Source organism: Callospermophilus lateralis, chromosome 8 (genome assembly GCF_048772815.1).
Source record: "Callospermophilus lateralis isolate mCalLat2 chromosome 8, mCalLat2.hap1, whole genome shotgun sequence".
Classification (NCBI taxonomy): Eukaryota; Metazoa; Chordata; class Mammalia; order Rodentia; family Sciuridae; genus Callospermophilus; species Callospermophilus lateralis.
In genome coordinates this window covers 60,282,014-60,304,194 of record NC_135312.1, presented here as the reverse complement: position 1 = coordinate 60,304,194, position 22,181 = coordinate 60,282,014, and the positions used below count along the sequence as shown (strand labels likewise).

At 33.5% G+C, this 22,181-nt stretch overlaps 2 protein-coding genes across 12 annotated transcripts in view; one reads left to right on the top strand and one right to left on the bottom strand.

Moving 5' to 3' along the window:
* Positions 1-22,181, top strand: part of Paqr3 (progestin and adipoQ receptor family member 3) — a 98,772-nt gene that overhangs the window by 17,959 nt on the left and 58,632 nt on the right. For 3 of the 10 annotated variants that reach the window (XM_076864884.1, XM_076864891.1, XM_076864892.1), the window contains one exon: positions 1,856-3,130. The exons of 1 other annotated variant lie outside the window; for it this stretch is intronic. In XM_076864884.1, the coding sequence (XP_076720999.1) occupies positions 1,856-1,998 (143 nt within the window). In that variant the 3' untranslated portion in view covers positions 1,999-3,130. Of the gene's footprint in view, positions 1-1,855; positions 3,131-4,928; positions 5,050-10,671; positions 14,456-22,181 lie in introns of those variants that run through there. 6 more of the 10 variants (XR_013092178.2, XM_076864886.2, XM_076864887.1 and 3 more) reach the window with 6 other exon arrangements.
* Bmp2k (BMP2 inducible kinase) overlaps positions 6,353-22,181 on the bottom strand; it is a 131,439-nt gene continuing 115,610 nt past the window's right edge. For both annotated transcript variants that reach the window (XM_076864882.1, XM_076864883.1), the window contains one exon: positions 6,353-12,134. In XM_076864882.1, the coding sequence (XP_076720997.1) occupies positions 10,702-12,134 (1,433 nt within the window). In that variant the 3' untranslated portion in view covers positions 6,353-10,701. The remainder of the gene's footprint in view (positions 12,135-22,181) is intronic.

The window sequence follows — 22,181 nt, the reverse complement described above, 5'->3', positions numbered from 1 at the left end:
CTTCCAGGCAGGGCCAAAATTTTCCTCAGAAAACAGATTCTGGTAAAATATAAATTTTTTATAACTTTGTTAATGATTCTTTTAAAAATTCTGTTCCTGATCACAGACAAGTAGAAGATCGAGCCATAAATTTTTTTTACAGTATGTGATTGTGGCTGTAGTTTTTTAGATCTTAAAATATCAATGTCCAGGTTTTAGAATTGTCTAATATAGAAAACCTACAAAAGATCAAATGTTCTGTAACTTAACTTTTATCCAAGATGAGCTTGATATAAAATGTGCCCCTTGAAGTTGAATGTGTGGTTTAGTGCAGGTACGTGAAAGCAGTAGAGATATGAAGACCATAAACACTACAGGCTTTCCAGGTGAAAGTGATAGTCTCAGGGATAAGTACCTTCTTTCATGTATGAGAGAACTGTGGGGAAGTGTAGGTGGTGAATAATGGGATATTAAAAAAAAATTAAGCCTAAAAATTTAAATTCAGCTCACATTAAATTTTTAAAATACATAAACACCACAGTGGTATTTGATGGACCCAAGGATGTCCAAGGTATCATGAATGGAATTGAATAGATCCCTTGTACTACTGTTTACTCTTACAAGATAACCAGTTTTCTTTTCAAATTCTCTGTATTTGCTTTTTTGTTGTTGTTGTTGTTGTTTTGTTTGTTTGTTTGTTTCTTTGGTACTGGGGATTGAACCCAGGAGTACTTTACCACTGAGTCACATCCCCAGCCATTTTTATTTTTTATTTTGAGTCAGGTTCTCACTAAGTTGCTTGGGCTGAATTTGGTTTTTAAAACTGAATCTGTAAGCTTCTTTAGGAGTCAAGAAGTCGGTGCCCTACCCCACCCCAAAAAAAAAGAAAAGAAAAAAAAAAAGCCAAGAACCTATATAGAAAGAATCCTGTTGACTTACACTTTAATATTAATGTTCTGCACTAATTATTATTCTTGGTAAGACAAAAACAAGAAGAGGTTGGAGAATAGTTACATTACACGACCATAGACTCACTAAGAGAAAGTTTACGCTTGTTTTTATAGCTGTTCTTCTGTTTTACACCAGGAAAGATCAAGAAGCTTTCCACATTTTAATTATTAATCTCCATGGAATTTAATATTTAGCCATAAAGAGAAATTAAATTGTTTTCTGAAATTGTAAACTAATCAACCTTAGTTAATTAACCCATTACTACCACAGAATTTTGCACATTATTCCATTAGAGTATTAAGATTCGGGACTGAGGTTTCTCCTTGCATACATGCATAAAATAAAGAAGTGCTTCTAGCAGGTTCATATCTAAACACAATAGTGCATTTCCTAGCAGGTTCTTATCTAAACACAACAGTGCATTTCCTACTCACAGATTCATACCTAAATTACTCGCCGATTTGTAACCCTCATTTCTTCAGGTTTTTGGGTTTTTTTTTTTTCCCATTACACCAGATAGGAATTGAGACACGGGAGGCAAAAGGTCAAATTCCTGAAAATTACAAGTTAGATTTTTAAAAATACATTGTGAATATCATTTCTAAAAATTACTTGTGTTCTTGATAAAACCTTAAAATTAGACCCAAATATGTGTTCATCCTTAAAAAAAAAAAAAAAAAAAAAAACTTGGATCAGCAGGCACTAAGCCATATTTCCAAGCCTGAAGATTAGAAAATTCTTTTTTTTAAATATTTTTTTAGTTGTCAGTTATTTATTTTTATGTGGTACTGAGAATCAAACCCAATGCCTCACACATGCTAGGCAAGCACTCTACCACTGAGCCACAACCCAGCCCCAGAAACTTATTTTCTTTTAATATCAAAATAGTACAATCAGTATTAATTTCTTTCTACCTTCCTTCTAGGACAACTAAACTACCTCGGATCTAGCCACCAAATATGGCATATCCTTGCAGTAGTGATGTTATATTGGTGGCATCAGTCAACAGTATATGTCATGCAGTACAGACATAGCAAGCCTTGTCCTGACTATGTTTCACATTTGTGAAGAATTCAGGTATGGCCACCTGGTGAATTCAGTTGTTAAGCAATATAAAATGGGGATTTGTATACCCCCACTATTTTTAAGGTTCCCATTCATCTTTTTCTTTTTCTTCTTGTTTAAGGTATCATTGGTAATGCTTTATAAAAATGGAAAAATATACCTAGGGATCTGTAGTAATAACTGCTTTGTAGACCCTTAAAACTACTAATTTGCTGCTTATATAGAAAATGAGAATTAGTTGGCGATCATAACAAATAATCTGAATGGTAACAATGAATGTGAAACTATTGTAGAAATAGGATTCAGTTTACTTGACACCAGCTTAATTTCCTTAGGAAGGGCTCATCTCCATTTGAAATGGAGTCATCCTGTGTGATTACTTTAATAGAAGATATTTTCGATATTTTTGTTAAATCATCAAATTTAAGTGCCTAATCAAGGTGAGGTTTGTTACAGCCTATGTTTAATACAAGCTAAGATAGTGATTTTGAGTAATCATAGCCTTTAAATACATGGTTTGTGAAAATCTGGCACTTAAAATATTATTTCCTTTAGCCACAGGTTCTCTCCTTAGAAACATTAAGAATTTTCAGTTCGTCAGAACAAGAGTTCTTCTTTAGGGGAGGTATTAAGAAGAGGAAATGAACATGCAATGTTTCTTTTTATCACAGAAGAATCACATTAGAAACTAAGGACATGATTAAGCAACAAATTCCATGATCTAATAATCAAATCATTACTCAAGCCTTTTAATTCCAGAGTTTATTTAATTCCATATCATAATTGAATTCTTGCAAGTGGATTATAGAAGATTTTGATCCCAAAATTCTAAAAGAAATTTGATGATGAGGACTCCCAGCTATATGGGTGCTACTTTCAAGGCCATAAGATTTACATGGCCCTGATTTGACCCTGAACTGAACCTTAAGCCTTAGAATAAAGTGATGCTGATGCCCCAGTTGATGAGGACTGTGCTTTAGTCTTCAGCTTATGCATAAGTTAACATTGCATTGATAAAATGTTTATATTCACCATCTAAAATGTGATTCTGCAATTTGTATTTGGGGTAAAAATGGAAAAGCATAACTCACATGAATCAAATGTATGAAAGATGAAAAAAAAATAAAAATAAAAATTAAAAAAAATTTAAAAAAAATAAAATTTGGACTTGAAGCTGGATGCAGCAGTGCATGTCTGTAATCCCAACAACTCGAGAGAGGCTGACGCAGGTGGATCACAAGTTTGAGACCAACCTAAGCAATTTAGCAAGGTCCTAAGCAACTTAGTGAGACCTGTATCAAAATAAAAAATAAAAAGAACAGGGGATATAGATATAGCTCACTGGTAGAGTGCCCCTGGGTTCAATCCCCAAAACCAGAAAAATTAAAAATGAATACAATTTGGACTTGAAGCATTAAATTTGTCATTGTTTATACTTAAAAAAATGGTTTTACTAATACAGTTGTTGCCGTTTGTTCATTGATCATTTCATATGCATAAATTAAATCTCTTAAATCAGACATTCATAAAAAATTGTTGTTAGACTATAAATTATTACCAACATTTCTTAATGAGTTGACAAACTGTTTTAAATATTGGTATGTTTTCAAGATAGAACTGACTGGATATCTAGAAAAATGTTCATTGATGTTGAATCTTATTCCCAATATGCCTTTTGTACATTCAGTATTAGAAAAGTTACTTTAATGTGCCTCAGTTTATCCATCTGTAAAATGTTGTTCCTTTCCAGTGTAGTGATTTTGGAATATACATTTTCCATGTTGGTATCTCAGCAAGGAGAATTTTCTTCTAGTGGGCCCAGTAAGGGCATGTGATATCATACTCATTATTATGGTGGAATGCTATTTTGAAAATGGCTATAGTATCTCATAGACCACAGTGTGATTTATATACTAAGTAATAGGAGATTTTGGTGTAAATAGGACATATTTCCCCTAAAACATCCTTTATTGGCTTACATAATACTACTGCTTCTAAATTGACATTTCATCCAAATGAAGTACACTAAGTAGTTATCATCAAGTTAAAAATGAGGGGAAAGTCCAGTTATTTTAGGTGTGGAATCATTTTTTTCCAATAAAATATTCTAAAAAATAGCCTTTTAAGTTTAATTTTTAAAAAAATTCCCATCTTACATAGTGTATGAATTATGTAATACTTGCCACCCAAATTAATACATTAAAAAAGAGCATATTTTGTTTTTAAATGATTATTTCTTTGAATTTAAAGGGCATACAGGTCTATAGGAAGAATTATTCCTTATTAATACTTAAGTGTTTTCTGAAAATGTTAAATATTGTAAGAAAGCTATCCTCTGATTTTTATCTTTACTATGATGTATTAATTGTAAAGGAATATTCACATGAATGTGGGTTGCTGTCAACTATAAATACTTATGTATGTCAGCATTTACTGACCACCTACTATGTGCACAGTACTACTGGTAAAATGTTTTAAGACACTGTTAACATTAAAGAATATTTAAAAGTTGCCTAGAAATCTGAGCCTTGTAATAATGTATATATAAGTTATTTTTTGTTATTAGTTAATTAGAAGTATAATTTCCAGCTACAATACTAAAAAAGACTACTTTTAATTTTTACCTATGTGTAAATTATAAAAGCTCTTTATCTACAGACTTTACAAGTATATTTTAAAATTATTTTTAGCTTTTTTTTAAGTTATCATAGCAATTTTTATAGTTTAGTTAACTCATTTAAGAAAGTTATCTTTATAAAGCTATTTTCAAATAGCAAGATAGTACCGGTTTATTTTTGTTTATTACTCTGAGTGCAATTCCGTAAGCTGCATGGTAAAATATGTATTATGTAAATAAACTGGGTTTACTAAATATATTAAGTGCTGCTTGTCATTCTTTTTAATACATAACAGCTTTAAAAATCATATTTTAGAATCAGGAATGAAGAATCAGGGAATATCTTGTCACATCACATGGCATCCCACCTGGACAGAGTGTACGATTTGAAGATTGTGATTGACTGGCATAAAGCTGTACAGCTCTCCATTTGGCAGGTACCTACTAGAGATATACTTTGCCCTGTACTAACCGTCAAGGGGCAAAGCTTGCATTTCTACATTCCTGCCAGTTGCTGAATAGGTCCATATCCACCCCAAATCATCATTCTTAGTAATTCCATTCCTACCAAAGAAGTGTGTAAAGAATCAGCTCAGCTATTAGAAGAGAGGCAGAAGTATCTTTTATCTGCATTATCACAATAATCATGTTTATACTGAAGAGAGGTATGGATGTTCTTGAGTACTGAGCTCCCCTGAAACTTGATACCATACTTCTGTACAGTAGTAAGGTAATGATCAAGAATTGAAACTACCTTAAAAGAACACTTTTTGAAGGGAGATAGAAATAGTATGGCCCACTTATGAAAAGTGAACCTCTGTATACTCACGTGCCTGAAACGAAGAGCCACAAAAGCCTTCATCTTGCTCTACAAATGTAGGATTAAACACTACCTAGCATACATGTGCTCTCAGTTGTGCCAGCCATGTTTTTAACATGTAACAAATACAATTTCAAGAGTTCAAACTTTTAATATGAGAATATTAACTACATATGAAGCTTAAGCTCGGCTTCCTGAAAAAGGAAGTATTCAAACCAAACAGTTCAAGTTGCACCATAAGGGGTTAACTATAACAATTTGAACAGTGATACATACAAACTTTTTAATATAACTTTCTCTTCATTTGTGATACTATGGTGTTTTGCACTATTCATTAAGAAGATACAAAAGCCCTTATTTTCCCACATAACTTGAAATGAATGTTACTACTTCAAAAAAAAAAAAAAGTACGAAGTAAGATGAATCTTGGTTTTGGTTGAGAAACTTGTCATAAGCCACCAATCTAGACTCCAGTTTGGGGGATATTACATTATAATACCACAACCTTGACACCAAGCCTTAGTTCATCAACCCCATGTTTTCCTCATTAATGTTCCAAAACTGCTTTTCTGACATAGTCAAAGACCAAAATATTAAAAAGATTTTTAACAATTATATATATTAGCAGGCTTTTAATAGTTTTTTAAAAAGTAGAAATAATGTAAAAACTATGCCAAACAAGTTATCCTAAAGGTATTTTCAAGGTCTCATGTTTCTGCCGTACCATCATCAGTATAAGTGTCAGTAAGTGATTAAAATAATGGTGCTATATTCTTTTTATTGTAAAAAATTTAGGTCAAATGTATTTTCTTACTTAAATCCTAAAGGCTCCTTAAGAACAGTCTTATTTTTATATTATTTTGCTGGTACACAATAGATGTTTAAAGGTCCATGGTATAAATGAAAGAACTCAATAGAAATTTATATCCAATATTTTAATAAGACAATAATGAAAAACTCCAAAGTCACTGATTATAAAGAATAGGTAATCCATTTTTAATTTATTGCATTTAAAGAAAGCAGATTATTAAAAGAGGTATGATAAATACAGTAAGAAAATAACTTCAAATTTCAAACAAAACAAAGTGTATCAGGGACAGAATACAAGAATAAGCAATATAAAGGCAATAAAGTCATAATATGTTAGTGCTTAATTAGATATGGGAGGGGGGATAACCAATCCTGTCTCACAAGTTTCCCAGCTACATTTGAGGACTGAGTTATTTTAGCAAGTATGTTTTACAACTATTAGAAATACAATAATGATGTAATCCGTTTTTTTAAAGGTTAAAGTTATTTGCTTAGTGGTACATAAAAGGCTTCAGAAAATTCAAGTTTAACAAAAAATGGAAGTGTAATCAAAGAAAGTGCACTTAAAGCTGTTTGCCAGCAATTAAAAAAAGTAGCTTCTATACTGCTATTAGATGACTTCTTGATCACAAAAGAGCATAGTAATAAAAACAATTCTTTCAAAAGTAGCACTATAAATTTTAAAATAAAACAAAACCCCAAGTGACCCTTTGCATTTTCACTTACTTTATTCTTTTAGTGGCTTTTGTAAACCTTCAGTAGGAGTGAATGTTCTTTTAGCTATGATTGTGGTTGCAATTCCATTTTTTAAAAATTCACATTAACTCCACAGTAGAGAGATGTGATGTTCATGCATGTGTATATAATTATATCTTAATATATAAAACACCACTGAGTATAAAAGTTCTCAAATAATTATTGTTATTCTCACAGTAGATATGTCATCTCATCCTCACAGTAGACTGTCTATTCAATAATTGGACCTAAAATGATAAGAGTAGTTTTGCTAAAAAGAAAAAAATGAAAAATTCACTGCACATTCTGTATATAAACAAATGTACCCAAACTCCTCAGAACTAGTGATTAAATACACTTGTACCTTCTGACAGTGCTTATGTGAAGTACCAGAACTTAAAACTCAGCAGAAGAGCTGAGTAGTAAGAAACTGTTCTGATGAACACCAACAAAGAAGAGTGGATTCCAACTTAGTATGTTCCACCAGCAAAAAGAAAATAGTCTATCATTGTTACACAGTAAACAGGGTAGGACTGAAAGGTGCATGTATCTGCAAATCTAGATAATGTTATAACTATGCCCAAATACACATACCCAAGGATGGCAAATGAGTGTTACCACTTCTGAATAAATATTCTAATCAGTTACATTTCATTTAGCCTGCAACTTCCCTTCCTCCACCTATTTTATATATATAAATATATATGTATATTTATGTGTAAATATACATATTTATATATATATACCAGTTTTTCTGTTTTAGCAGATACATTCTTCAATGTCATAAAAACTGATCTTTTTAAAACTAACATTTTATTGAAGTGATATTAAAATAATTAGGCAAATGGTCCACTTTTAAAAAGATGATTCAGAATCAACAAGCACTGTTAAAGCTGTTAGGAAACAACTTTGGCCTAAGAATTTTGCTAGCTTCTTGTGTTACTTCCCTTAGTGTGATGTTCAAGTATAGCAGGTTTAGAGTTATAACTACTTTGCATCCTTAGAAGCACAAGGCACACCCAAATAGTAATAGGATTATACTTTTCTTTTAACTTCCTTAAATCAGAACTGGATCACCCCATAATAGAACCAAACTTTTACTGACTGCTGTGTGCCAGGTACTATGTTAAGTGCTATCATGTGCCTTGGGAATTTAATTCTTATCAGGGAATTAACCTGGGCATCAGTTGATTATGGTGGGGAAGATGATCAATGAAAATGGAAAGTATGAATCTCTGCTCCTTGGAAAAATGCCTCTTACTTCAACACAAAGGAATTTTCCCATTTTTATTCCATTGGATTCCCCAATCGAATCCTAATTTTTTTCCTCCTACCTACCATCTCAAAAGAGGACAGTCACCAAACTATGCTATAATAAACAAGAATGTAAATATTTTAAGCCAGGGCAGAGTTGTTTCCTTGGAAATCTGTCCAACATTATAAGCCAAAGGGTCTCATACTGTCTGAATCATTTACATTATTCAGTGTACTGAAGAGCAAAATAAAACTATGTATTTTATGTTTACATCTTAAGGAGACCATATTAGTTTACTACCCTTCTAAAAGATGAGCTAATGAGGACCAAGAGATGGAAGACTAAATAGTCAGAGAACATATTGTGAACACATTATCCAACAGATTTCCTTTTTTTAAAAAAATCTTGATACAAACCTATTGTAGCTCATGAATTTACTCTTCACTTTTAAAAGAAAGTATCACTTGAATCTATTTTGTAGTTTAAAAGAACATCTACTTGCACATATGCATTAGCAGTATTAATCAACCTGAGAATCAGAAAAAAAAAGGTGCAAACATAATATTTGCCTTTGGCACAAGGATAAGTAATTGGTACAGTCCAGCTCTAGAAGCACAACTGTAAATAGTAATGTAATGCCTGGTCTACCTCTGCTACATTGTGATTCACATATTGCTTCCACATTCACCAATTTCTATCCAATTTAGCATGTAGAAAGCAATAAAAAATGTGGATTAGTTACATATGCTTTGCTTCATTCCAAGTTCAGAACTGTGAAAACAGGCAACTAATTTACCCTAGCGGGGCACTATAATTAAGATAGTCTTTTAAGATTACTCATAAAATTACTCATAAAACACACTTTAATTGGATGCAAAGAGCAACCAAAGAAAGTGCTAGCTGATGAATTTCCATTCCTTTTCATAATTGTTCTAGAAACTTACAAATGTTAATCTGAGAGGGAAGAGTTAATTATAACTTAAAGCTTAGACAGATAGTCACATTAATTCATATGTCATTATTATCATTAAACATGATTTCTACAAAATCTCAAGTTTCTAATTAGGATTTATGGTGTAGAAAAAAGGCAATTTGGTAGCTGGGCTCTTTTCACGAGAGACACAATCAGCTAGCAGAATTAAGATGCTAGTCCCTCATCATCTAATACCTTATATCCATATTAAGATCTGGTGTGTTAGTGCAGAGGTACTTGTAGCAGGATGCACAAGTCCTGCCTATAAGGCTTTGAGGGTGTCATTGTTCTGTGCACTTTATTAAAATTACTCCACTGTCTTAACCTAAGTAAAATAACTGTTGCTCATGACTTGGGGAATATTGATGAAGGTGGTAATTTAACAAAGTACATTATGAAATACAACATGATTTTACATTGTAAACATCTTAAAAATTCAGGGGTTCAGCCACATTTGTTTTTCCTGAAATAAAATTTCTATATAACCCTGTCCTCATTCCCAGTTTTTTTGTATTTTTGTTTGTTTGTTTTTCAATTATCCGTTTCCTTAGGGACATGATAAAAGTTTTTGGCAAGAAGCCATTTGAAAACAATAGTGTTTCTAAAGTATTCAATGTTTTTTTGTTCTTACATAACATTCATGTCTTCTACATTTTTCAAATGCCAGATATGTCTCTTTACAGTTTTGCTCTAGGTTTCAATTAGATACTCCATAGTTCTAAAATTTCTTAATTGACAAATAAAAATTATATATATTTATCATGTACATGTTTCAAAATTTGTATACACTGTAGAAGAGCTAAATTGAACTAATTAACATACATTATTTCACATAATTATCATAAGATATCCCATATTAATGGCACTTATTTTTTAAAATAAACAGTCTTAGGCACAATAGTCAGTTTCTTCTGGCTCTGCTTTGTAGAGAAGTGTGTATGAACTAAGTCTCTACACTCTCCAGATAAGATCCTCCTAATTCTTAAGGAGAGCTAGATTGCTTGTTTATTTTCTGTGTGAAAATTAGAAGAGACCATAAAATTCATAAACACAATCAATGTATGTACAAAGGAGCCTAGTTTTAAATGCTGGATCTGGAATGAGCCTGGGATATGCACATAAGTGACACTGTGATGTCAAAAATAATGATATAGCTTTACTGTCCCTTCTCAGTGTCTACACACCTGGAATGGAAAGGTGCCATGTGCTTTCATTGGAAATACCACACTTTGCATTTCCATACTGTGATGTCAGTAGCAGAAACGCTTGGGTGTAGCTTTCAATTTAGCTCCCTTTTCTGCTTTGAAGAGGCATCAAGTTACTACCCTGTAGAGATACTTCCTTTTTCTATTTGGTTTATTTAAAAATCACCTATCCTCACTGACCTGTAAGAATGAATGATATAAAGAACTATACAAATAAATTTTCTTCAAATTCATAAAACTATTCATACTTTTTTGAAACAGGAATAAATGCCAAGAATCCATCAGAAGTATCTACTGTTTAGAAGGAAATGGAGCAGCACCAAATGGGTCTAATTCAACTGGTTGGGACTGTTGGGACTGATGTGGCGGGATGCTTTGCACCACAAGTTCTGTAAAGGGCACTGCACCAAAGTCATCCATTTTCAACGCATCTGCACTATGGAACGACCCATGTAGTGAATTCTGTCTTGGCCGCCCAGGCAGGACAGTATTGTGATCAGCACGGATGTCACTCAGGCCCTGATGTGGCTGGTGCCATGATAGGTCTGGAGGATGGAAGGGCTTGGCACCAAAGGGATCCAACAGATTCTCCTCTGGTTGTAGGACATTCCCTCTGTCTTTCCCATCAGTCAGTGCAACACTGATGTTCTCCTTGGAGTCTGAGATGGTTAAAAATTCATTGCTGCTTTGAGAGTCTCTGCGACCCACTTTCTTGTGCCTGCGAGCCCTCTCTGGAGTACGGTAGGTAGGCTTCAATGTCTTCTTCACGCTAGTTGGTGTGCCGTGATGCCGCTTCCCATTACTTTTGGACATATCCTGCTTTGTGCGCCTCTGGCGAGAGGACAGTTTCTGTAAGCTGCGCTGTTTGACTTTTTGCTGCTGACTTCCAGTTATCTCCTCAAAGGGCACATGCCCAAAAAGGTCCTCCTTACTTTCGCTTTTACTTGTTGATGTGGGAAAAGGCTGAAAAGGAGTGGAGCCAAATATATCTACATTTTTGGGACAACCAGGAAGAGCATGTGCCTCAGACCCCACTACAGGGCAGTCCTGGACATTCACCTTCTTGCTGAAGGGTGCTTTAGTGAAGACATCAAATTCCTCTTGCTCTAGTCCCACAGTAGGAAACATCTGTCGAGAAAGGTTCTTTTCATTCTCTCCTTGCTGGGGCTGTTGAGCATGCACTGCGAAGAAGGGAACAGCACCAAATACATCAAATTCCTGTTTGGGAGTCTCCCTCCCAACATCAGAGCATACATGGGTTAGGGTGAGGAGTGCTGCATTAGGATCTTGGGTTGGTCCACTGCCAGATTTGTCTCTGTAGACAGGGCTCACGCTGCTGTACTTTGCTTTGGCCTGCTCATACTCAGAATCAGAGCTGTGTTTCTCTTCTTCTTCCTCATCTTCAGAATCCATGAGGAGGGGCCTGTGACCCAGATTTTCTGGTTCAGTATCATCATCATTAAAATCTCCTTGTTCTCCAGGAACTTCTTCATCGTCTTGCTCTTCCTCTTCACTGCTCTTAGGAGAAGGGGGATCTGACTCAAAATCACTTTCAGAGTCATCATTCCCCTTTTGTACATGACCCCGTACTGATAAATTCTCTGAGGTTTTCTTTCCAACCCGCTGATCTTTAGATACTGGACTTGCTTTTCCATTTTTGATAGGGTTTCTGGTGCTATTTTCTTGATTCATGGATGGATATTCACCTTTCTTTTCAGGAGAACCTGCAGGTTCAAATAAAAAATATTATAGCCTTCCTGTACATTTCAAACTCCATTTTCATGAAGCATATAATCCCTCATACCAATTACCTCAGAGGAAAAAATAATGTTGTCAAGTCTTGGTCACTGTCCTCAGCTACATGATTAGGTCCTTATTGTAGTTATACATATTTGTCTCTGGTCTCTATGTCACAGACCCTCACTGATAGCTAAGTTTTACTTATAGCACCCAGACTAAGACCCTGAAGATAAAAAAGCAAAAAAGTTTTTTCTCACTACCACTGATGTAAGATTAGTCACCAAACAACATTGTGTTTATATTTCAACTTTTTTGTTTTCTCATAGAAATCAATACACTTCTATAGGCATGGATACCTTGTCTGTTTAGTTATGTTTCACTAATTTTTTTCAAATCAGCATTTTGACTTTTACATATCAATTTTGTTTTTTGCCATACTGAGGATTGAACCTAGGGACACTCTACCACTGGGCTATATCCCCAACCCTTTTTGAGACAGGGTCTCACTAAGTTGGCCAGGCTGGCCTTGAACTTGCATTCCTCCTGTCTCAGACTCCCAAGTCACTGAGATTACAGGTGTGCACTACTGAACCTGGTTTAAATCAGTATCTTCTGAGTTAACTTAGCGTGAGTGCATCCTTCATAGCCTAATCAAAGCTAAGGACCAAAATGTATCAAAAATGCTCTTAACCTTTAATTACAGTATCCATTGTACTAGACATTCCATTAAAGGCTATCTTTAAAACAACTGTAAACTATCAGTAGGCTAACTATCAGTGATAGGCAATTAAATTTCACCAAATATAGAGCTTTAAAATCTATTTTGTATTTAGAAAAGAAATGTAGTTTATTAGTATACATGAAAATATACTACCTTCCCAATACACTGGTATACTGAATTGATTTTACCAGAGGTAGCAGTCAATTTGATTTAGTCATACATACTCATCCCTTCCCTTCAGGACCAAATATTTTCAAAACAATTAGATGGGGCTGGGAGTACAGTCTGTCATCACAAGAATGGGTTAGCTTGTGATGGAGGAGGGACCATTACTTCGTCATCATTAACATGGTGATCTCTGGCATATGGTACCTCTGGGTTTTCTTCTCCTTTTTTAAAGTCAGCACTATCATCTTCCTACAACTGTGTAAGCCTTGTCTTTCATTAACATCTGCTTAAAATATGTGTCTTCCCTAGAGTTCAATCCTTGGATGTGTTTCTCCCTCTGTGGCTTCTCTCTGGGGTTTTAACTACTTGTATGCTGACTACAAAATATACTAATAGCTTTTGGCTGAGTTGTATTTTTCTAACCCAGATCTTACTCATGAGTTACAGATGCAGATCTCTAGTAAGTACCATGAATACCTACCTATCAGAATATGTATCCTACCATTACCCTCAAACTCAAACATTTCAAAAGGGACCATCTTTTTTGTTAAGGTATTCTTCACCAGCAGGTTCCCTTTAGTGGACAGCACTTCCATGTACGTCGGTTCCTCAGACCAGAAGAAATCTGGAAATCATCTCCCCTCTTCCTACCAGTGTGTACATAGGTTCCTCAGACCAGAAGAAATCTGAAAATCAACTCCCCTCTTCCTACCAGTGTGTGCCTGTGGTTTTTAAATCTCCTGAATTTCCCTTTCCTCCCTCTTCCACTTGTCTATTCACTCCCTCATTATTTCTTATCTAGAAACTAAGCCTCTAAACTTGCTTCTTTGCCATGATTTTCATAGTTCTCAAATGGCTCCTTTACCTTGTCACCATAATAATTTTTTTTTTTCTGAAAAACAAATCCCATGGCTCTTTGCTTAAAATCTTCTAGTGGCTGTTTGAAGTGGAACCCTTAGCATAATGCAGGGTTCTCTATTTAGGTTCTGTTTTGCCAAATCAATAGTCTCACACCCTGTGTTTCCCATGTTATTCTTTATTACAGCCTACTCAAACTCAGGAACCAAATGGCTATCCACCCTCTTAGGAATATAATATACTTGTGAAATAACCTGTAATACTCTCCTATCTTAACATCTTGTTCCCACTGCACTTTAATATGAATATTCTACCACTGCCTCATGAAGGTGGCTATGTTTCAAGACCCAGCCCAAATCATAGCCCTTCAGAGCCACCCCTTAAAAAAATACCATTTTGTATTTGGTGTGCCTGAAGAAACCTAGTACAAGCCTTAATTGTAATATCTACTCCACTGAACTGCAAATGTATTCATCTCTACCCTAGCACTGACTGAATCAATATGTATTAAAATGAAGCACTGACTACTGTGAGTTCAACTATATTCAGAATATAATAAAAGAAGTTACAAGAAATATAAGGAATAAACTCTACATCTGTGGATATTTTCAGCTCAGAATTCAGTCACTTGCATTTTCTTATTTCATTCAGTGCTTTGAAATGATAAAGTAGGGAGGATGGGTGCATAAGTCTACCAATGGGCAGTCAGTGAAGGACTGCACAATGAGAAGGAGCCAGCTATGCAAAGGATAAGCTGGAATCTGCTCCAGATAAAGAGTAATGACACGTTGGTGGGACTATAAATGGGCTGGTGTGGTTGAAGCACAGTGAGCAAGGAGGACACTATACAAAATGAAGTAGGAAAGAATGGAAAAGAACAGAATTGTGTAGGTCCCTGTAAGCCATGAATAAGACTATTAAAAGCTTTAAAATGTGTGTCAGGATGAGAATTATATTCCAAAAAGATGACTTATGTAGAAAAGTAAAATGAAGTGGAAAAGGTGTGTGTGTGTGTGTGTGTGTGTGTGTGTGTGTGTGTGTGTGTGTGTGGAGGAGGCATCAGGGAAAAGAAAACTTCAGTAATTCCAGTTAGAGATTATGTTAGCTTTGATGACAATAGCAGAAGGGTAGATAAAAGTGGAATACATCTACTGTCGTGTATAACTAATTAGAACAAAATTTTTTAAAATAACAAAATATACATTCTACTGTCATGTATAACTAAAAAAAGTGGAAGAGTCAGATTGAAGAGAAAAATTCAGGAAAGATGGCAATACCATTAACATACAAAGAGTAAGTAAGAAATAAGTTGAGCTGGGGATATATATCATTATATCATATATAATGATATATAACTTGGTGAATGAGTGCTCGCCTAACATGGGCTTGCCCTGGGTACAATCCCCAGCATTGAAAAAAAATTTTTTTTTTTTCCTAAAGAAGCTGGGAAGTAGAGATAATAAAAATTTCATTTTGGACACATTAAGCTTGATGATGTGTTAATCATTTGACATGCAGTTAAGGATAAAGCAGATATCCACGGCTTGAGCACGTTTAGTGTTTAGTTAAAGAAATTAGATTTGGGTATTATCACCGTGTAGATAGAGTCACAGACTAAAGGACATCACCTAAAAAGAAAAGAAGGCAAAACTGAGCCCCAGGGTGCAAAACATTCAGAAGTCAGTAGAAGAGGAAATTGCAAAGTGAATTGACAAGTACCAGTCTAAGAGGACTAAGCCCATGCAAGTGCAATGTCATGGAAGCCAATAGAGAAGACAGTTTCCAGGAGAGATGAGAGACAACAGAGCCAGAGGTGCAAATAGCTACACTAAACTGCAAACAGAATGTGGCCATTGATCTACTCATCTTTAGAGGTTTATTGGCAACCTTGACCTTGGTAGTGTTAGTAAAGACTGAGTGGGAGACAAGATTATGGAAAATTCCATCAGGTTATACTTAAATAGAAATATAACCTGCCAATTCCTTAAAATCAGTTAAGAGCTATATGCTACCTTTTATCCTAACAGAGTACGACCAAATCAAATACATTCTCAAGTTTGACTATTCTCCCATACAGCATACTTCTGATATTAAAAAACAAAAATTACTTTTAGATTGAGTAGAATTTATTTTCATGGATTATTAACTCAAAATATGTATAGTTCCAGGAAACTCCCAGTCATCACTCATGGACTATTTCTGCTAAGATACATTTTATCATACTACCTCAAGCTACTGAATAGCTTAGTAACCTGCTATGCACAACCCTCACCTTTGTTCATGGACACCTCCAGTAACATCACAATGTTTCCTAATATACATTTCAAAGAATGCTATTCCTGTAATAAGAAGCAAACAATTCTGTGGTCTCAGGCAACCAAGTCTATGGAATGATGCACTCAATATTCTGCTTCCACCCCACTCACCTGGAATATGCTTGTTAGAGGTCCTAATGATAATGAACCCCACACAGAAGAATCTTTAATTTTTATAAAACTAGCTTTTCCCAAATTTTCTTCTCTGTGCTTTTATTTACAGGTAACACCTGTTAACCTTTATAAACAATGATGTACCCAAGCACTTTGGAGAAATGCTTCTCTGGGAGATTTTCCATTTCTAGGGAACTTAATTTTATTCCTAAAGATCTTCTGGAACATTTAACGCAGTACAGATATTCCACTTTGCAGAGTGTCCTTCAATTCACCTTTACTTTATTATTTTTATAGTTCAATTATAGTCTTCTTAAAATATACTGTTTCCATTACCCAACTAGCCATCTCTTCTTTCCAGAACACACCTGCTGCACTCTTATTCTGACTGCACTGTTATCTTCTCAACATTACATGAATAGAGATAAAAATATTTGTTGTGAAGTGCCATGCAGATACATTTTTGTAACTGTCAGTGTGGATATAAATTTGTGAGGTCTTTTTACTTACCATTTTTTTAAACATATCTTTCCAATGAAAACATTGCCCATTATTCTGATCGGAGCATAATAAAATATTGTATATAACACTTTTAAATATTTATCACTACATTGTTTCTAGTTTTACTGCATTTAAAATAGAACCATGACACTTGTGCACCTTTTTTTTTTCTTAAGGAAAAAAACTCTCCATTTTAGCACTTTGATTTTATCCATTTATTGTTATTTCCTTCTTATGAATAATACACATAAGGAGTATGCATATATATGTGTAGTATAAAAATAACTCAATAACAATCCTGCCAAAATCACAGCTATTCTAACCTTTCCTCATGCATGCAACGGAATAATAATAGGTTTTATTTCATATTGCTGTTGTAAAGAAAAGACTAAAAACAGTGCATGACACACTGTAAGCACCTTATTATCATCATCCTCTCCAGGGAAAAGCCAAATTCAATTATTTCATCCACCACATTCAATAATCTTCTAGTAACTTTTCAGGGCTTAATTAATCTAAATGAGAGGAAAATGGGGAGGAGGGATAAGAGAAGAAGCAACTCTTATCAATAATTCAAGAGAAGCTCAGGTCCACTTTAGAAATGACCAGAAACAAAGTATGCTAACAAATGTATATCCACACCCAAGGATATATTTTTGATCCTGGAAATTATATCTCTGATTTTTAAATAGCCACATTAGAGAGCACAGTATAAGAAATGAAAAAGAACTAATTTTAAAAAGAGCAAGAAAACACACAGTGATGGCATCTTTGTGATTTCAGAATAGGTCCCTAAAAAGTATAGGCAACTGATTGATGTAGACAGAATAGTTTTATTTATTATCATCTTCACTTCATAAAACTAAAATATTCATCTAAATTCCTTTGTCTCCCATATTCTCATAGTCCATTACTCTCTACTTCTTCAAATTTTTACTCCTTCATAAACTTTGTAGTCAAGAGCAATAATAAGGCTCTCTGAAAACATACTTATAACAACTTTAGTGGTAAGCACCATTAAACCAGATTGAAGTCTATGTTGTCAGATCTCTCTAGTACCTCCTGTTAAAAGAAGATTAAAAAGAAGATTCTGACCTGCCAGAATAATCCTAGATAAGTTTACATTCTGCAGTAAAAGCAATCTATCTAAGCATCCCCTCTTCGTTGTGAAGCTAAAAGACCCAAGAAAGAAATGGGAATTATACAAAGAAAAAAAAAATTGTGGGCTGGGGATGTAGCTCAAGTGGTAGCGCGCTCGCCTGGCATGCGCGGGGCGCTGGGTTCAATCCTCAGCACCACATAAAAAAAATAAAATAAAGATGTTGTGTCCACCGAAAACTAAAAAATATTAAAAATTCTCTCTCTTTAAAAAAAAATTGTGTCAATATACAGGCATTCCTCAGTATCTGAAGGGAATTGTTATAGGACCTTTCCCAGATATCAAAATCCTCTTTATGCTCAAATCCCTTAAATAAAATGAAGTAGCATTTGCATATAAGCCACTTCATCCTCCTGTATACCTTAAATCATCTCTAGATGACTTATAATAACACAACATAAATGCTATGTAAAAAGTTGTTTATAACAACTGTATTGTTTAAGGAATGATGTCAAGAAAAAAATCTGAACATGTTCAATTCAAGTGAACTAGTTTTTAATATTTCTGATCCACAGTTGGTTGAATCCAAGGATGTAGAAGGTCAACTGTATTTTAAGGCTTTTAATCCTGATCTATAGACACAAAAGATGGTCAAAGTGAGTATTACAAGTTAGAAAGTTGGTTTTAGCCATACAATGTATATAGTACTTTAAAATATGGGCCCTAGCAAAATCCATTTATTTTCCTAAACATAGTCCTGTAATTAAAAAAAAAAGTCAATTATTCCCATTATTTGCTTCTAAAGACAGACTGCTTCTTCTCAGTTGTTAGATTAAATAATATATAATTGATCTACTATGAAATTTAATCAGGATTATCTCACTGCCAAAGTTAATTTCTCAAAAGTATAGCCCTAAATATGTTGTTTTTTAATTCAATATATCATAAATCCTAATAATACAAATCTCAGTAAATGTGGAGATTATAACAAAAAAATGGGTGTTTTTCAAGAGAGTGGAAGGGAAGCTATCATACTTAAAATAAGCACTAGGAATGTGTACTTACAGCATAAACAAATGTTTAGAATGTGGATCTTATCTCAGTTACATCTTTTCTTTATTAATTCATTTTGGTAACACACTGTAAAATTTCCTATGTTGACCCATTAATTTTTATCTGTGGCTTTAAGTAGAGAATGTCTCTTTCCTTAAACGAAATATAGTAGAATAATGGGGATGGGGTTGTGGTTTAGAGGCAGAGCACTCACCTAGCACATGGGACATGCTGGGTTTGATAGCACCACATAAATATAAATAAATAAAATAAAGGTATATTAAAAAAAGAAATATAGTAGAATGATATTTTGATGGGGTGACTTCTACTCAAGTCAATGTTCTTCATTTTGTGCCATAAAACTACAACCTAAAAATTTCTTCGCAAGAAGCTAAGATACTAAATGAAGTGACAATGAAGTATTTATTAATTCATTCAGTTATTTAATATGCAAATGGTATGAAAAAATCTATGTGATCATTTATCAGCAAATCTTTAAAAAAGGGTTAATCAACTGAGAGCTATTATTTCACTGTTCCCCAAAGAATAACAAACAAGAAGACCATCAAGTCAAAACATATTACATATTTTTTGTGTGAAAAAACTCAAAATAGTGAATACATTAATATATTCCATGTATATATAAGAAAAGCATATGTAAGAAAAGTATGGGATAAAACTTTAAGGCATGTACTAGGGATATTTGTTTCTATTTTTAAATAAGAAAAACATTTTCAAAGATTCAGTATTGTGAATTAAGAATACTAAATGTTCAGAGCCTACATTTGTAAAATGACACACTTTCAAAACTGGAAGAAACTTCGAAGATTATATAATGAATAATGGTCTAAACCATTTCAAAATGAACTGAAACTTTCACCTGAGGGGAGATATCTAACTACCAGAAGCACTTGGACCAGAATGCAGGTCTTAACTTCGGTTTAGAGATCTTTGGATTCTTTACTTCTATTGGACTCCATTATCTGAAATAATAGCAATTCTAGTCTTTTGAAGTTGGTTTTGATGGCTGGAAACAGCTAAAGTTCGTTCAAAGCCAAAGACTGAATGAAAATTAAAGCAAGTGACTAAGATAAGCAATGCAGATTTAAGAAAATTATTAAGAATAGCAAAGGTAGGTTATGAAGTCTAAAATTCTATTTAAGTTAGAAACTCTCAAAGAAATTCCAAGTACTATAAAAAATATTAGAGTAAGTATCACTGAAGTAAATGTCAAGAGGATCAGTACTTATTTATACATATAAATTCTGATGATTAAAATCATTCTTATTGTTTTACTTTATTTTATATATAGAACAGCAAAACAGTCAATCAAAGCTATGTTTCAATAATCAAGCAATCTCAGAAAAAAATAAGCTAAACAAGTGAGACAACCAATTAGCCATTTGGCAACTATTTAAAAATATATATCATATTTCCCTTCTTTCATCAGTAGAGAATACAAAATGAAAATGCCCTTTGATGACCTGTATTATTTGGAATCATGCCTTATTTAGTGTTTGACTCTCTTCATCTGTAAAGTGGGATAACAATAAACATCTGCCTCACAAATTTGTAGCAGGAATTAAAGTGAAAATACATGTAAAGTAGTAGTACCTTGTAGATACTCATTAAAGGGTCATTATGGTTATTGCTACTATACGATACCAATTATATTATCAGTTTTTAGTTACTCATGGAGTACCTAACTATATACTTCTAATGGTACTAAGAAATGAGACCAGATGGATTAGGAAGTAACACTGTCAAGTGTATAAATGTAGTGCCAACAGCTTTTCATATACTATCTCTCAACTCCCCAATATTAGGTTCCCACATTTGAGTGAAAATGCTCTGTGAGGTATGCTACAATCTTGCTCAGAGTTCTTCTCTTCCATCTTAATAACTACAGCTTCAATTTTTTCCCTCTTGTTTTCCATGTTGGATCACTGTTATGACTTCCTACCAAATCAAAGATATACATAGTTACCACCCAAATCTCAGTTCTTGACTTTTTCTACTTTTTTCTTTTGGATAATCTTAATCCTATTTCATTGCTTCAACTGTATTTTTAAAGCATAAAACAAGAAGGTATTTCTATACATTTAGTCCAATCTCTCTGAATACACAAGAAATTTAAAGCGGATCAAGTTTAAGGCCATATAACAAAGTCATTGGGATTTCTCTTGCTGCTGACACTAGCTTCAAATTCTTATCTATAAATTCAAGAATTAACCTAACACTAGGATATTTAACATAGCTTATCATCAACCCTTTACAAAATACAACCATAAATTTGTCATATATATATATATATATATATATATATATATATATATATATATATATATATATCCTTTTTACAAACCCGTACCTGACAAGTAAAAAATTCCAACAGGACAAACAATGTATTGTTTCCATTTTACCAAATAGTACTCTGTAGTATGGTATACTTGAAAATGTTTTATAATGCATAAGGTTACATTGTAGAAATATAATAAAGTTTTTATTTAAAAACAAAAAATAATACTCAACTTTACAAGATCCACAGAAGAAAAACATCCAAATAAGCCTTAGTTTCCTCTCCTATAAAATAGGGACAATATTGTAACTTACCTGAAAGAATTCAAAATTATAACAGTCATTCTTATTTGGTGAAATTTTATTAAATATTGGTGGAGGTATATGTGAGAGAGACAAAGATTAGATTACTCAAGTATAGTTTAATAATGAATTCATTCATTGAGATACTGAATGGCATTCAAAGATAAATGAGATAGTACCTAACTTCAAGAAGCTTATCCTTCATTTCAACAGATTCTTAAAATGATTATGTTCACTTATGCCCTCAGAATCCCATTATTAATCCTGATTCTACTGATTTGGAAAATGAGTGATCAAGGTAAAAACAAGGCAGTTCTGAAAAACGAGTTTACCTCATCAAATGGATCTAAGACATAAATTTACCCATTTTATGTTTGTGAGTTTTCCAAAAAGAAAATTTCCAAGTGTTCAAATTTCAAAGATCAAAACAGGGCTCAAACTCAAAAGCCAAATTTTTAGTCAATACTTAAAATGATATTTCTCTGAGTAGGTTTTTATGTATTTGTTATAGTATTCTTTTAAATAAATACTTCATAAGAAAAGTGAGATTCTAGTTAATCCCACACTGAACCTTCAAAAATACTATATCAAAATATGTAGA